Consider the following 16,579-nt stretch of genomic DNA (forward strand, 5'->3'; position numbering starts at 1 on the left):
GCTGTGTGGCGGCTCGTTTTTTGCGGGACAAGATGACGCTTTCAGCGGTACGATGGATATTTATATGCGTCTTTTTGATCGCGCGTCATTACACTTGTTGTTTGGCGGTATGATAATAAATTATTTGCTTCGTTTTTTATTTTTATTTTTTAAGGGGTTCGCTAAAGGGGTTAACTAATGGGACAGTTTTATAGGGCGGGTCGTTACGGACGCAGCAATACCTAATGTGTACTTTTATTGTTTTTTTTTTTATTTTCAAAAAAATGGATTTATTTGGGGGAATATTTTTTTTTTGTAATTTGGCATTTTTAAATTTTAACACTATTTTTTTTTTTTTTTTTTTTTTTTACTTTAATAGTCCCAGGTGGGATATCACTGTTCTGTGACAGATCGCTGATCTGTCACATCACAGATCAGCGATCTGTCACAGGCAGTGCACAAGGCTTCCTCATGCCTGCGCTTTGCAGGCACTGAGGAAGCCAGCTTCCTGCAGGCCCCCGTGCGCTGCCGTGGGGGGCTCAGAGAAGCACGGAGGGAGCCCCCTCTCTGCCGATGCTTCCCTTTAACCCCCGGTACACCGCGATGTTTGATCGCGGTGTGCAATGGCTTAACGTGTCGGGGGCGGTCCGTGACCGCCCCTGACACATTGTGCCGGGTGTCAGCTGTGATAATCAGCTGACACCCGGCCGCGATCAGCGGCGCTCACCACGTGGACGCCGCTGATCGCGGTAGACGTACTATCCCGTCCATGGGCATAGGGGCCCGGGATAGTACGTCTGATGTCAGGAAGGGGTTAAAGAGGTTTCCCATGAACAGGAGTTCCAATATTTATTGATTAAAATGAACAACTTCCACAATTGGATGTGTTAAAATATTCCTGTGCTGAGAATCTGATAAATGTGCTCCTGCTGTGTACTGTGTAATGGCTGTCTGACCATGCGCGGAACATGGTCTATACCACAGCTCCTTTACCTCACAGAAAAGAATCATTTGAGATCCCTTGCTGTTTTATCTGTATACTCTTGGGCTACCACCCAGCCCAGGAGCTATGGTATGATCAGACCCTGTTCCTGTACGGTCAGTCACCACTGCCATGGTGACTGAAAGCAAGCTGCTGCAGTGAGGATACAAGTTTATTTTCTCCCTGTAACTGCTGCTCTAGTAAGCCAGCCTAAGATTTTATTGAAGTATCACTCAACAGTTTGTTTTAATTTGACCACAGAGTCATATCAGTAATGTAAGTTCTTTGTGTGTAGTAAAATACTTGCTGCCATATTCTACTGGTTCTGGCACCGCTCTGCCATTTTGTGAGGTCCGGATCTCACAACGTATAAAACTTGAGAGCCTCCAAAAAACACATGGTGCAGAAGATAACCAGTTTGCAATTGGAAGTGAAATTAGATATAATTAATATATATATATATATATATATATATATATATATATATATATATATATATATATATATATATATATATATATATATATATATAGTGCTTTAACCCCTTCGTACCCGAGCCTGTTTTTGCCTTCGTGACCGGGCCAATTTTTTCAATTCTGACCAGTGTCACTTTATGAAGTCATAACTCTAGAACGCTTCAACGGATCCTACTGATTCTGACATTGTTTTCTCATGACATATTGTACTTCATGATGGTGGTAAAATTTTTTAGATATGATCTGCGCTTATTTGTTTAAAAAAAAAAATCAAAATTTGGCGAAAATTTAGAAGATTTTGCAATTTTCCAACTTTTAATTTTTATGCCCTTAAATCAGAGAGTGATATCGCACAAAATAGTTAATAAATAACATTTCCCACATGTCTACTTTACATCTGCACAATTTTGGAAACAATTTTTTTTTTTGGAAGTTATAAGGGTTAAACGTTGACCAGCGATTTCTCATTTTTACAACAAAATTTGCAACACCATTTTTTTTTGGGGACCACCTCACATTTGAAGTGAGTTTGGGGGGGTCAATATGACAGAAAATACCCAAAAGTGACACCATTCTAAAAACTGCACCTCTCAATGTACTCAAAACCACATTCAAGAAGCTTATTAACCCTTCAGGTGCTTCACATGAATGAATGGAATATGGGAGGAAAAAAATAAACATTTAACTTTTTTTCACAAACATTTTACTTCAAAACCATTTTTTTTTTTTTTTTTTTTTTTCACAAGTGTAAAAAGAGAAAATGAACCACAAAATTTTTTGTGCAATTTCTCCCGAATACGCCAATACCCCGTATGTGGGGCTAAACCACTGTTTGAGCACACGGCAGAGCTCAGAACGGAAGGAGTGCCGTTTGACTTTTTCAATGCAGAACTGGCTGGAATTGAGATCGGATGCCATGTCGCATTTGGAGAGCCCCTCATGTACCTAAACAGTGGAAACCCCCCACAAGTGACCCCATTTTGGAAATTAGACCCCCCAAGGGACTTATCTAGATGTGTGGTGAGCACTTTGAACCCCCAAGTGTTTCACTAAAGTTTATAATGTAGAGGCATGAAAATAAAAAAAATCATTTTTTTTTCCCCACAAAAATGATTTTTAGCCCCCAATTTTTATTCTCACAAGGGTAACAGGAGAAATTGGACCCTAAGAGTTGTCCAATTTGTCCTGAGTATGCTGGTACCCCATATGTGGGAGAAAACTACTGTTTGGGCACACGGTGGGGCTCGGAAGGGAAGTAGTGACGTTCTGAAATGCAGACTTTGATGGAATGGTCTGCGGGCGTCATATTGCATTTACAGAGCCCCTGATGTGCCTCAACAGTGGAAACCCCCAATTCTATTTCCAACCCTAACCCCAACACACCCCTAACCCTAATCTCAGCCCTAACCATAACCCTAACCACAAACCAAACACCAACACACCCATAACCTTAATCCCAGCCCTAGCCCTAACCCTAACCTGTGTACCTGCTTTTTTTTTTCTTTACTTTTATGACAAGATTGCTGCCCTGCGATCTGACTCATAGTAACGCCACTTCTCCTCTGATCTCACACTGACAGATAATCAGAGGTGAAGCAGCGTTACTATGTGACAAGATCGCTGCCTGGCACAGGTGTGCCAGGCAGCGATCTTGTCACATAGTAACGCTGCTTCACCTCTGATCATCTGTCAGTGTTAGATCAGAGGAGAAGCCGCGTTACAATGAGTGAGATCGCCGGGACCAAGCAGCTTTCCCAGCGATCGCTCCCCATTGGCTGCTGTGACGCTGACGTCATCAGGACCTGAACCAATCAGGTCTCGATGACGTCGGGGGTCCCAGCATGCATTGTGCACCGGGATCCCCGCGTTGTAAGGTATGTGGGGGTCCCGGGGGGCACAAAACCGCCGACAGTAGATAAACGTCGGCGCTGCACAAAGCCCAGCAAGCGCCAACGTTTATCTACTGTGGGCGGTCGGGAAGCGGTTAACTCCTTACTGCCATTGGATGGTAATAGTATGTCAGATAGCAGTATCCCCGGCTTTGAGGTGGGCTCCAGCGGTGAACCCACCTCATAGCCTGGATTCGACAGCTATTTTAAACAGCTGACATGTGCCCGCAATAGCCGCAGACGGAATCACGATCCACCAGCGCCTATTAACTAGTTAAATGCCACTGTCAAATGCTGACAGCAGCAATTAACAAGCGCTTCCAGCCATTCGGACGGAAATACGCTCACCGATGACCCATGTAACATGATCGCAGGTCACCGATAACGGCATGACAACCAGAGGTCTCCTTGAACCTCTATGGCTGTTGATGTCGGATTGTCATTAGCGCAATGCTGTAATTGTGCTACATAGAGGCGATGTGAGCAAAACGCCAGAATTACTTTTTTTGGTCACTGACATTGCATTAAAATGCAATAACGGGCGATCAACATATCTGCACGAAAATGGTATCATTTAAAACGTCAGCTCGGCACACAGAAAATAAGCCCTCACTCAACCCGAGATCATGAAAAATGGAAACTCTACGGGGCTCGGAAAATTTGCAGTTTGGAATTTTTCACTACTTCGATAAAAAGAACCTAGACATGTTTGGTGTGTGCACTCGTAATGACCCGGAGAATCATAACGACATGTCAGTTTTAGCCGACAGCTGTGTCTTAAAAAAAAAAAAAAACTTCTGCTCAGTCTTTGTGGCTTAAGTTTGTTTTATCTTAAATAAAAAATTACTTACTTTGGGAGGTTTGAAGGGATAGTCTGTAGGAAAATGGATCGTCAAGAAAAAAACACCACCTTGATATGGACTGTCATTCTGCAACAAAGAAGATTTTAATAAACATTTTGATTAAACTATATATATATTAGTAATTTAAATGCAGCAGGAAGACAATCAATAGATGGTCTCAAGAAAGTATGCCTGAGCTTATTCTTGAAGACTAAGCATAAATTGACAGTCAGTTCAACTATTGAGTTAAAATGCATATAGCTCCAATCCTAGACTGCTTTGTGAAATCTGCCATTAAACAGCAGTGAATGCAAACTGCATGCATTATTAATTGGATCTGTATGTACTTTGCCTCAATGCACTGAACTTAACTGTCAGTAGACAAGTCTGCATACAGTTTGCAGACATATCCTCTTCTCCAATACTAATTTTTCTCTATAGTAAGAGATCATGAAAAATTGTGTTCAGTCTGACTAGCAGCAGCAGCTTGTACAAAAGTGCAAGCTCTCCGAGTGACCATTCGACATGGATTTACAAAGCACATACAGCCACATATACATGTACAAGTCATCCATTTACAAATGTGTTCATTTTGTATTGTGAGATCTGACAGATCCGCTTTAAGCAATCTGGCTCCTGGCACAATCATCTTTAAAATGCACAGGGTGTGCTTCCCAGGCTGGGGCTAATGACAACATATGGAGAACAAATGTGCTGATGCACAGTGAAATGGAGACCAACGAAAACTGAAGGTTACAATGTAGCCCGACAGATCTAAAAAAAAAAAAAAAAAAAAAAAAAGATTTGTGTACTCACCGTAAAATCTCTCTTTCTCTTAGCCTTTAATTGGGGGACCCAGATCCGTGGGTGTTATGCTGCTGTCCACTAGGAGGCGACACTATGCATAATCTGAAAAAGATTAACTTTAGCTCCTCCTCTGCAGTATACACCCCTGGACGGCGTCAGCCTTCTCCAGTTTTGTGCCAAAGCATAAGGAGGAACGTAACCAAATAACATAACCATGCCTGTAAGAAGGCTACTATGTATGAGCTCAAAGAACAATATGAGAACTCAACAGGAAACAACGGCCCATAAGGGCAACAGGGTGGGAGATGTGTCCCCCAATTAAAGGCTAAGAGAAAGATTTTACGGTGAGTACACAAAAATCTCCTTTACTCTGTCGCCTAATTGGGGGACACAGAACCGTGGGACGTCCCAAAGCAGTCCCTGGGTGGGAAGCAATGGACGAATATTGTGTTAACAGTTCCCTAGACTTGGGGTACTGCCGCCTGCAGAACCAGTCTACCCAGGCTCGCATCCGCTGAGGACTGGGTATGAACACTGTAGTGTTTCGTAAACGTGTGTAGGCTAGTCCAAGTGGCCGCCTTACACACTTGTTGTGCCAAAGCCTGATGACGAATGGCCCAGGAGGCCCCTACTGCCCGTGTAGAGTGTGCCGTGATACCGGCCGGAAGAGGGGAACTGTTAAGTCGATAGGCCTCATGTATGGTGGACTTTATCCACCTGGCAAGGGTAGCCTTAGAAGCCGGCAGCCCCATGCGACTACCTTCCGGAAGAATGAAGAGGGAATCAGATTTCCGGAAAGGTGCAGTCCTGGACACGTAAATCCGCAATGCTCTGACGAGGTCAAGCGTATGCAGAGCCTTCTCCACTCTATGAACCGGAACCGGGCAAAGGGATGGCAGTGAAATCTCCTCATTGAGGTGAAAGTTGGACACAACCTCCGGAAGGAAGGATGGTACCGTGCGGAGAACCACCTTGTCCTGGTGAAAGGCTAGGAAAGGTCGTCTGCAGGAAAGTGCTGACAATTCCGACACTCTGCGTAACGAGGTGATCGCCACTAGAAAAACCACTTTCTGAGACAGAATGGAGAGTGGAACTCCTCTAAGAGGTTCGAAGGGTGGAGCTTGCAATGCTGTCAGGACCAGATTGAGGTCCCATGTACCCAGCGGACGTTTGTAGGGAGGAACCAATCGGGAAACTCCCTGGATGAAAGTCCTTACTTGCGGTTTAATAGCAATGCGCTTTTGAAAAAGGACTGAAAGCGCAGACACCTGACTCTTAAGCGAACTTAAGGATAGCTTGGCATCTAGGCCCGATTGAAGAAAACCTAGTACCTTCGGGAGGGAATAAGGGAGTGGGACTTGTCCATGAGATTCACACCAAGAAAAGAAAGCTCTCCAGGTATGATAATAGAGCTTGGCGGAGGCAGGCTTCCTTGCCCTGATCATAGTTGCAATGACTGCCGGTGAAAAACCTGCCTGGGTTAGAATCCAGGTTTCAAGGGCCATGCCGTCAAATTGAGAGCCCCTGAATTCTGGTGGAAGAACGGACCTTGAGACAGAAGGTCGTGACGGTCGGGTAGACGCCAGGGGGCGTCTGCTGCAAGTTGGACGATGTCGGCGTACCATGTACGTCTGGGCCAGTCTGGCGCGATGAGGATGGTCGGAACTCCCTCTTGCTTGATCTTCCTCACGACCCTGGCGATTAGGGGGAGGGGTGGAAAAATGTACAGGAGTCGGAACTGGGACCAGTCCTGGACCAGGGCATCCGCTCCGAGCGACCGCGGGTCGTGTGTCCTGGCCATGAAATTGGGGACCTTGGTATTGAGATGGGATGCCATTAGGTCCACCTCCGGAGTTCCCCAGCGTTGACAGATCTGGTAAAAAATCTCAGGATGGAGAGACCACTCCCGAGTCCATTCATTGCCTGCTGAGGAAGTCGGCTTCCCAGTTTTCTACACCCGGAATGTGTACCGCAGAAAGTACCAACCTCGTGTCTTCCGCCCAGCGGAGGATATGAGCCACTTCTCTCATCGCCTGGGCGCTGCGGGTCCCACCTTGGTGGTTCACGTATGCCACAGCCGTGGCATTGTCCGACTGTATCCGTATGTGCGAGGCTGCAAGCAAGTGATGAAAGGCTCTCAGTGCCAAGAGGATGGCACTGATTTCCAGAACATTGATGGGCAATGTCACTTCCCTCGGTGACCACTTGCCCTGTGATGTAGGTGCACCGCCCCCCAGCCTGTCAGGCTTGCATCGGTAGTCAGGATCTTCCATTGTCCTGAGAGGAATGGCTTCCCTCGTGTAAGCGAGGTTGGTTTGAGCCACCAATGCAGGGACCTCCTGGTTGATGACATCAACCTGAACTCCCTGTCGAGGGAGAAGGGGTTCCTGTCCCAAGATCTGAGTATGGCTAGTTGAAGGACCCTGAGGTGAAACTGGGCAAATGGCACTGCCTCTATTGCTGCTGCCATCCGGCCGAGGACTCTCATGGCAAACCGGAGAGATCGAGGAGGACTGCGAAGGAGTGTGCGAACTCCCAGACGGATGGCAAGTGTCTTGTCCTTGGGAAGGAGCACCAGGCCCTTGGCGGTGTCGAATACCATTCCCAGGAATTTTAGAGTCCGAGTTGGGATAGTCGACGATTTCTGTAGGTTGACTAGCCATCCCAGGTGACTCAGTGTCTAGTGTGATTGAGACACTGACCTCGCAGTCTTTGAAAGTGGGAGACTTGAGGAGGTCGTCCAGGTACGGGACGACTAGGATGCCTCTTGAGTGCAGGACGTCCATGGTGGCCGCCATGACTTTGGTGAACGTTCTTGGAGCCGTGGCGAGTCCGAACAGAAGGGCGACAAACTGGTAGTGGTTTTGGTTGACCGCGAACCTGAGAAACCTTTGGTGGGCGGGAGCAATTGGTATGTGGAGATACGCATCCTGTATGTCTATGGAGGCGAGGTATTCTCCCTGGTCCATGGATGCAATTATGGACCAGAGGGACTCCATGCGAAAATGACGGACCCGTACGTAATTGTTGAGCCGTCTTAGGTCCAGTATGGGTCGGACGCCGCCTCCTTTCTTGGGGACTACGAACAGATTTGAGTAGAATCCTCAGAATCTCTCGTTCGCTGGAACCGGCAGCACAACTCCTGATTGAAGGAGAGAGGAAACCGCTTGGTGGAAAGCACGAGCCTTTTCTGGTGGTGTTGGAGGAATAGAAAGGAAGAACCGGTTCGGTGGAGTGGAAGTGAACTCTATCTTGTATCCGGAAGACAATATTTCCCTGACCCACCTGTCTTCTGTAATAGGCAGCCAGACTTGCTGGAAGAGTAAAAGTCGGCCGCCTACTGGTGGGGTGTCTTCCGGAGGTCGCGAGTCATGATGAAGCGAAGTTCTGAGGTTTTCCTCCCTTGGGTTTCGCTTGGCCTGCTTTCGACTGCCAAGCCCTGTCCGGTCGCTGCTGCGTCCGTGGGTTGTCCCTGCGTGGAGAACGGTTACGGTTTTGCACTGGGCGCGAAACAGACCAGCCCGAGGAATTCCGAAAGGATCGGAATCGCGTCTGATTTCTTCGTTTAAACGTGCGTTTCGGTTTTAGTTGAGGGAGAGAGGTACTCTTACCCCCAGTGGCATTGGCTATCATGGTGTCCAACTTTTCGCCGAAAAGTCTACCAGTAGAATACGGAAGTCGCGTGAGGGACTTCTTTGAGGCCGCATCCGCTTTCCATTCTCGCAGCCAGAGGATGCGTCGTATCGTGATGGCGTTTGATGCTATTCCCGCTACACCTCTGGCGGAATCCAGGGCTGCATGAATCATGTAGTCTGCTACCACTGCTATCTGGACCGCTTGGTCCGAGAGCTCAGGATTTGAAGCCTGAAGACCCTCCTGTAGTTTTTTGGCCCAAGCCAGGATGGCCTTGGCTGCCCAAACTGAAGCAAACGCAGGGCCCAGAGAGGCGCCTGCCGCTTCGAAAATAGAACGAGCCATGCGTTCTACTTGCCGGTCTGCTGCGTCCCTGGGGGTTAAGCTATCCGGCAGAGAGTAAAGTCTGCGCTGCTAGCCTAGAAACCGGAGGGTCCACTTCATGTGGATCTGTCCATTGTTTGGTGACTTTCTGTGGGAAGGGGTACTTCGCTTCCAAATATTTGCGATTAGCGAATTTTTTCTCAGGCTGCGCAAACGGTTTGGTAAGTATTTTCTCAAACTCATGGTGATTAGGGTAGACCTTAGGTGGTTTCTGAACACTTTCGAAGCAAATCCTATGTTCTGGGACTTCCGGGGCCGACTCTGGAATTTTTAGCACCCGATGAATGGCAGAAATTATGTCCTCAACTAGCGCTGTATTGCTAGGAGGAGAAGGAACCACGGACCTGTCCGTTTCGTTATCTGAGTCGGAGTCACAGATGCCCTCCGAATCCTGTGCCTCGCTAAGGTGATCCCTGGAAGGCGACCTGGGGCGGGGATCTTCTGTGGTGGGGGATCCCTGTGGTAAATTGCACTGTCTGTGGCAGGGGACTGCCCAGGAGACCTGGAATGACGCCGTCTCTCCCTGGAGGGGGACGACCTTGTGCTATAGTGCGACTCAGGTGATCGAGACCTGTGGGTCCGCTTACGTCTGAGTCGTAAGCAGCATGTTCCTGAGACAAGCTGTCCGTTTGCTGTGTACCGTCCATAGCCGGGGCCCGACTCTGCAGAGCTTGCAGCAATGTAGCAGTTAGGTTGTCTATGGACTGTGTCATAGACAGACATCTGAGTTGCCCATTCCGGCGTGGCCTCTGACACTGAAGCGTCAGTAGGGACTCCCTGGGGTTCTGACCCAGAGTTCTGGATGCAGTCCCGGCAGTGCAGATACGTGCTGCCACTAGGGAGCGTGGCTTTGCAGGCTGTGCAGAATGCATAGAAACATTCCTGCCTGGTTCTCTTCCTTGAGCCCGGCATAGTGCACAGAGGCTGGCTATAAGGGATCGTACAGGGGTGGCTACGCAGAGGGAACCCACAGAGCCTTATAGGAAGTATAGATTCACAGCTGAGTAATGAGAACCCAGCTGTGAGCTTACCCCACCGGTGTGCCCCTAGGTCCAGCGCCGACAGATCCCAGTTCTGTGCCCCCCGGAGACCGCTGTGATGCTCCTCTCCTGGATCTCATCCAGAAAAAATGGCCACCGGGACTCTGAGGAGAGGGAGGAGGGGGCGGAGAGAAGAAAGAAGAAAAGGGCGCGCTGGGCTGTGTAAAAACGCGCCCTTTCTGCCTCAATCCGCCCCTTCTATGACACTCCAGCGTGTCATTTTGGCCATCCGGGGGGCGGGGAAAAGGCGGCGGCTTCGGCTAGGCCGAAGTCGCGGTCTAAATTAGAGGCCTGATGCCCAGGAGGGCTCCAGAGCGGCGCGGTAGTCCGGGGGGGGGGGGGGCCGATTTGTACCAGACCCCCCCAGAATGGTCGACTGGATAGCGGTGGGGGTAGCGGTTTCTGTATGGGGGGCCCCTGAAGCGCTATGGAGCCGCTGCTGCTGCAGAGACAGGGTCGCAGAAAAGCCCCGTCTCTGCTGTGCCATCCAGTCCGCACCCTCCCCCGGCCCCAACAGGATCCCTCAGCCGGCCTGGGGTCCCTGGAAGCTGCGGAATGCTGCCTGATCTCCGACCCTACCTGAGGCGTCTCAACCTAATGCCCCCTGCGGGGGATTAGGGAGGGTGCGTCTGTCACCATCAGGGGGTCTTCATCCTCGCCTCAACCTCAACCCAGACCCCTTAAAGGGGTTGGGGAAGGAGGGGGGTCTCAACCTCAAACCAGGACCCGAGGGACTGGGGAGGGAGCGACATGGGGAATAGCCACCTCGACCTCAACCGGGTACCCCTAATAGGGGACCGAGGAGGGAGCCATGCCGGGAGTCTCGCTGGAGACCCTCTTTTCTTCATCTGTATTTCCGGATGAAAAAAAGGAAAAAAAAAACGGAAGAAAAAAGGTGTGCCTCCTTGCGACACTAAGCAAAAACTGGAGAAGGCTGACGCCGTCCAGGGGTGTATACTGCAGATGAGGAGTCAAAGTTAATTTTTTTCAGATTATGCATAGTGTTGCCTCCTAGTGGACAGCAGCATAACACCCACGGTTCTGTGTCCCCCAATTACGCGACAGAGTAAAAAACCCATTAACAAGGCCTTAAGTTAATAGCGTTGGGAATGCAAATATTAAAGTAACTGCAATTGTAATTTGTATTTTATGTATAACTAGCTGAAGAGCTCGGTGCTGCCCGGGCATAGTAACTAACATCATCCCGTCAGCCAGAGCTATTGGACTACTACCCATAATATCCCACATCGTCCCATCAGCAAGAGACACCAGACTACTAATATCCCACATCATCCCGTCAGCCAGAGCCATCGGACTACTACCCCTAATATCCCACATCATCCCATCAGCCATAGCCACCGGACTACTACCCCCAATATCCCACATCATCCCATCAGCCAAAGCCACCGGACTACTACCCCTAATATCCCACATCATCCCATCAGCCTGAGTCACCAGACTACTACCCTTAATATCCCACATCATCCCATCAGCCAGAACCACCGGACTACTACCCCTATTATCCCATCAGCCTGGGGTAAGAACCACAGCACTGAGTGGAATGGTCCTAACTTCCATACCAGGAATTCCTTTAAGAGAGGCCTGGGATCAGAACCAAAGAGCTGAATGGATTTGCCCTAACTTCCATACCAATGATCCCTTTAAGAGAGGCCTGGGGTCAGTTATCAGAGCGCTGAGGGATTTGCCCTAACTTCCATACCGGAGATCCCTTTAAGAGGGAAGATGTGCCTATGGGATGAAGGATGTGTGATGGGAGATATGGGCACGGGAGGGGGCGACTCGTTTCTATAATTTGCTCTCTGCTCCTTTCTGGGGCGCAGACAATGGCTGGGAGCTTATGTTCCCAGGGATGCTAGATTTCTCCCACCCAATCAGTGGCTGCCGAGGTGTTGTCGAGTTGGGAAGACTGTTGCTCATAGCAACCAATCACAGCTCAGCTTCTTTTAAACAGCACTGGTGAAGTGAAAGATGCTTCGTGATTGGTTGGTGACATTCAATTTTATATATATAGAGATAGTACACAAATCAAGAAACTTTGTAATAAAACTTATCAGGGAAATCTGCTTGTACTCGTGAATATTTCACTCTTCATGTATTCAGTAAAGACAGATTTACCCATTACTGAAATGGGAGACAACTGTTGGTGCATTGAAAAAATGGAAGAGCTAGAGACCCAGATTCTGCTGCAACTTCTACTGAAAACTAATTACTCTTTCGCACAAGTCATTGGAAACACCAACTGTTCTCTCCCATCTCACTAATGTAACCGTGTCTTCACTGAAGACAGATTTTACCTGTGAACTAAGAATTTAAAGAACAGCCCTGGCAGAGAAAGAAGTCAATTTCACTAGTGATGAGAGTATAGTTGTTGCTCGGGTGTCCTCCGAGTATTTTGGTGTGCTCAGAGATTTTGTTTTCATTGTCTCAGCTGCATGATTTGCCACTTGAAGATAGGGAATTCCCACATGTATTCAGCCTAACAAAGGCATTCCACACATGTATTCAAGCTGTCTAGGAGTCGAAAATCATGTAGCTGAAGCGATGAAAACTATATCTCAGAGGATGCCGAGGGGAGGGGAGGGGAGGGGAGGGGAGGGGAGGGGAGGGGAGGGGAGGGGAGGGGAGGGGAGGGGAGGGGAGGGGAGGGGAGGAGGAGAGGAGAGGAGAGGAGAGGAGAGGAGAGAAACTGGAGGATCCGCCGGAGAAAAAAACGTTACAAGCTCCGTTTTGAAATCTTTGAGGATGGTGACGGACAGCAACTTTTGGCGGATCCTCAAAAAAAACGGATGCAACGGACAGCAATCCGTCACAATCGCCATTAATGCAAGTCAATGGGGAAAAAACGGATCCTCAAAAAAAAATTGAGGATCTGTTTTTTTTCAAAACCTGGCGGATTGTGACTGATTGTAAAAAACTGAAGTGAGAAAGAGGCCTAAACTTCAGATAACATTACAGTTTCTTATTTTCACATGTGATTTATGAAAAAAAAGCTAACATGATGGTTAATCTTAAAACAAAGGTTAATTAAATTGAGAACACACTTTTTTCCCCTTGGCACAAGAACGTTTTACATGAAATTAAGTGAACACAAGTTAAAATGGTCTTCATACTTACAGGGCCCATAATTGTTGCTTGCCAATGAAACACTGGAAGAGATTAAAAATTTGTTTAAGCATTCGTACAGTCAGAGTTAAACCTACGCTTATATTTGAGGCAATCTATGCACGTTGCCGTCTAAGAGCCATAACTAATTTTTGTGACGTGAGGAGGAATGTTGCGACCCATAATATTTTGATTAAGTGGGTGAGCTCAATTGTCTAATTTTGGAATGACGGGGGGGGGGGGATTTAATTTAATAACTCATTGCTTTATATTCTTGAGAAATGAATTTTTTTTTATAGCCAAACAACTTAATTTATTTTTTTTACACTTAATTTCTCTGATGAACCTGAACCCGTGATTGCATAATAGACCACAATATCAATGTGCAATGTAATGTAAATTTCCAGATCTCCCTTCAGAGAGCAAGAGGACTAGAACTCGTGCCACCTATTGGAAGTAGCAATCCTAAAAGGCAATGTCAATCTGTGACATCAGCATTTACAGCGCACTGGTGGGGATGTTCTATGCGTCCAGCAGTCCTTCAGTGACATGACAACCCAACAACGCCCTGCAGTCATGATGGATGGGTGGTGTGCTGAAGACCTCTGTGCCTCTCAAGACTACTCCTGTGAAAGTCAGCACGTGGCTGGCATTCATAGGCAACCGTGATTTTAGCTATATACAGCAATACTGTGGAATTGCTGTATATAGTACAAGCCATCGGAAAGATGATCACAGCTCTAAGTCCCCTAATGGTATGTTTCCTCTGGCACAAACTGACAGCGCTTTGGACGCAGCACACGTCTGCTCCGTCCAAAGCGCTGCCGGCTTTTCTTCGCGCGGTGATTACGCATGTGTTCATTGAACCATACCGAAGCACCACATCCTATCCATTGGACTGATTTATCTTGGAGACTGAGCATCTCCGCAAGATAAATAGACATGCTGTGGGCGCCGCATGTCCGGTTACGCAGGGAAGCCGGAGGCATCCCTGCATGCATAGTGAAGATGAGATTTCATAAAATCCCTTCCACCATGCTGTAACATCTGGCTGCTGCGGATTGGACACTGGCTGTACGCAGTGTTTAATCCGCAGCATTTACCGACTGTGGAAACATACCCCAAATGGACTAAGATACATACAAAGTGAAAAAAAAAAAAAATCATTTTAAAAAAAATTTACAAGTCTAAATAATTTCTTCCCCCTTCCATTAAAAATTCATAAAAATGCAAATTAGTTATCGCAAGGTTCGTAAAAATCCAGTCAAAATATTAAATTTGATTGGTAAACTGCTTAATGAGAAAATTAAAATGCCAGAATTTTAATTTTTTGCCAGCCAAAGAAAAAAAAAAAAAAAAAAAGTGTATTAAGAGGCAATTAAGTTTTTTAATCTACCCCAAGACTATATACAAATAAAAGCAAAGAATATAATCCACCGCACACACTGGCACATCCGGACACACAGGGCAAGGCGCGGGAGCGCCGCCCTAACCTTAGGCTCTGATCCATCCCCCAGTAACCTCCCGGGTTTGCCGCCAGAGACGGCCAAAATAACACTTGCTCTGCCCCTGCTGCATGTACAAGGTCTGCCGCCAGTGACGGCCAGCAAAATTCTTGCTCTGTTCCTACGGACTATACAAGGTCTAAGATTCTACATGACTACTGCCACAGCTCTTGCTTGATTCTGGAAAGAAATCTAAGTCTATGCGGCAACAGAACGCAACCTGTCTACAACCGCAACCATACACCACAGTACCTGGGATTACCTTAAAGGGGGACTACTTTTTCTCTCAAGTGCCTTATACTGACACTCTTGTTACCAAGTACCCCATGAGTAAGATCCGGGAGGATCGAAATGTTGGGTAACTTACTGGAGAATCAATGTGTACACACTGCGATTGAAACTTTGGCACTTTGTCTAGACTGGATGTTTTTTGAATAAAAATTTACTTATTTTTGCAAAGTATCAAGTCTTAGTGTGCGGTGGATTATATTCTTTGCTCATATTTTGGGCCTCTACAGTCCAATCCACCAGCACCTTTCCTCTTTGAATGACCTGAGTGCACACCATCTTCTATTATTATATACAATTAAAAACCAGCTCAGGGGGAGGGAAAAGAAAAAAAAAAACCAAGTCATTACACACTGAAAATTGAGAACGTTAAGTTTGAGGGGTTTTTTTTCACCACTTAAATGAAACTATGCATGTTTGGCATCTCCATAATCATACTGGCCTGGAAAATCATATTGCCAAGTCATTTACCATAAAAAGAACACTGTAAATAAAAAGCCCAACAATTGCTGAGTTGACTTATTTTTGCCATTCCTGCTTTCCAGCACATCACATGATAAAGTTGATGGCGTCATTCAAAAGTACAACTCTTCCTGTAAAAAAAAAAAACAAGCCCTCATACAGCTATGTCGATGGGGAAACAAAAAAAAAATAAATAAAAAATTATGGCTCTTTGAATAAGGGGGAGGAGAAAAAAAACTTGCCTGGTCCTTAAGGAGTTAAGCTAGTAACAGGTAAAACATGCTCAAAAACCAATTTTGAAGGTTGGAGAACTTAAACTTGGAAGGAACATGCAGAAATTCTGTAAAGCACATTCTGATATTACTTACTGTCATCTCCAACAGGACCTGCAGAACATTGTGCTGGAGGATCACGGGCCAAATCATTCAGTTCCTGTGAAGATAAAAAATATGCACGAGACTTAAAATCCAGGGAATAACTAGATGTTAGTTGAAGCTTCATAAAAAAAGGCATGCATGACGCACATGACAATTTCTTCATCCAAGTACCAGGTGTTAAAAAAAGATTAGATAATTGCCGCTCTTCCAGGAAGGGTAGGTTCACATGACTATAAAATCATTGAGTTTCATCCAGAAAAGCGGGACAGTTTATGCCATCCATTTTTATTTTACAGCAGCTATTAGATATAAGACTATTTCCTGTTTTCCATGTCACAGAATTGCAATGTAGCATTAAAATCTGGATGCACTACTGTGGCTCAATATGGCATCCATTTTTTGTGCACCCATAAAGTTGAATGGCCTTGTCCCATCCGATTTTCTGATGAAACTCCTGCAGTGGCCAGGAGATGCATATCTGCAGCCGATCTTGCACGATCAGACATTACACAGGACATAGTAGGGGCAGCTCAGGAACATGCACATTCAATTGCAGAAATTATGCCAAGATTAACTAACATGCTCGTGGGAAAAGCCCTTTAGGAACCATCTTCAGTGTAAAAGAGCAAGGTGCTCTGGCAGTGACTATACAGATCAGCCACTACAGAGAAACTCAACATCAAGTCTGGGATTAAGTGAGGATTTGCACAAGCCTACATCCACAGAAGAACTGTAGCTAGTTCAAGATTTTTGGAACAACCTCCACTACAAAGTTTCTGCAAAAGATATGTA

At 46.6% G+C, this 16,579-nt stretch overlaps 1 protein-coding gene across 1 annotated transcript in view; it reads right to left on the bottom strand.

Annotated features, from left to right (window-relative positions):
- The window catches only part of LOC141086090 (ubiquitin-conjugating enzyme E2 D2), a 125,551-nt gene that overhangs the window by 63,357 nt on the left and 45,615 nt on the right, over positions 1-16,579 (bottom strand). Inside the window, exons 2-4 of the mRNA XM_073571782.1 lie at positions 15,779-15,842; positions 13,168-13,199; positions 4,178-4,255 (exon numbers count right to left, since the gene is read on the bottom strand). Coding sequence (XP_073427883.1) covers positions 4,178-4,255; positions 13,168-13,199; positions 15,779-15,842 — 174 coding nt within the window. The remainder of the gene's footprint in view (positions 1-4,177; positions 4,256-13,167; positions 13,200-15,778; positions 15,843-16,579) is intronic.

This window comes from Dendrobates tinctorius, unplaced genomic scaffold (assembly GCF_039654945.1).
Source record: "Dendrobates tinctorius isolate UK_male_01 unplaced genomic scaffold, ASM3965494v1 ptg000030l, whole genome shotgun sequence".
In the NCBI taxonomy this organism is placed as follows: domain Eukaryota; kingdom Metazoa; phylum Chordata; class Amphibia; order Anura; family Dendrobatidae; genus Dendrobates; species Dendrobates tinctorius.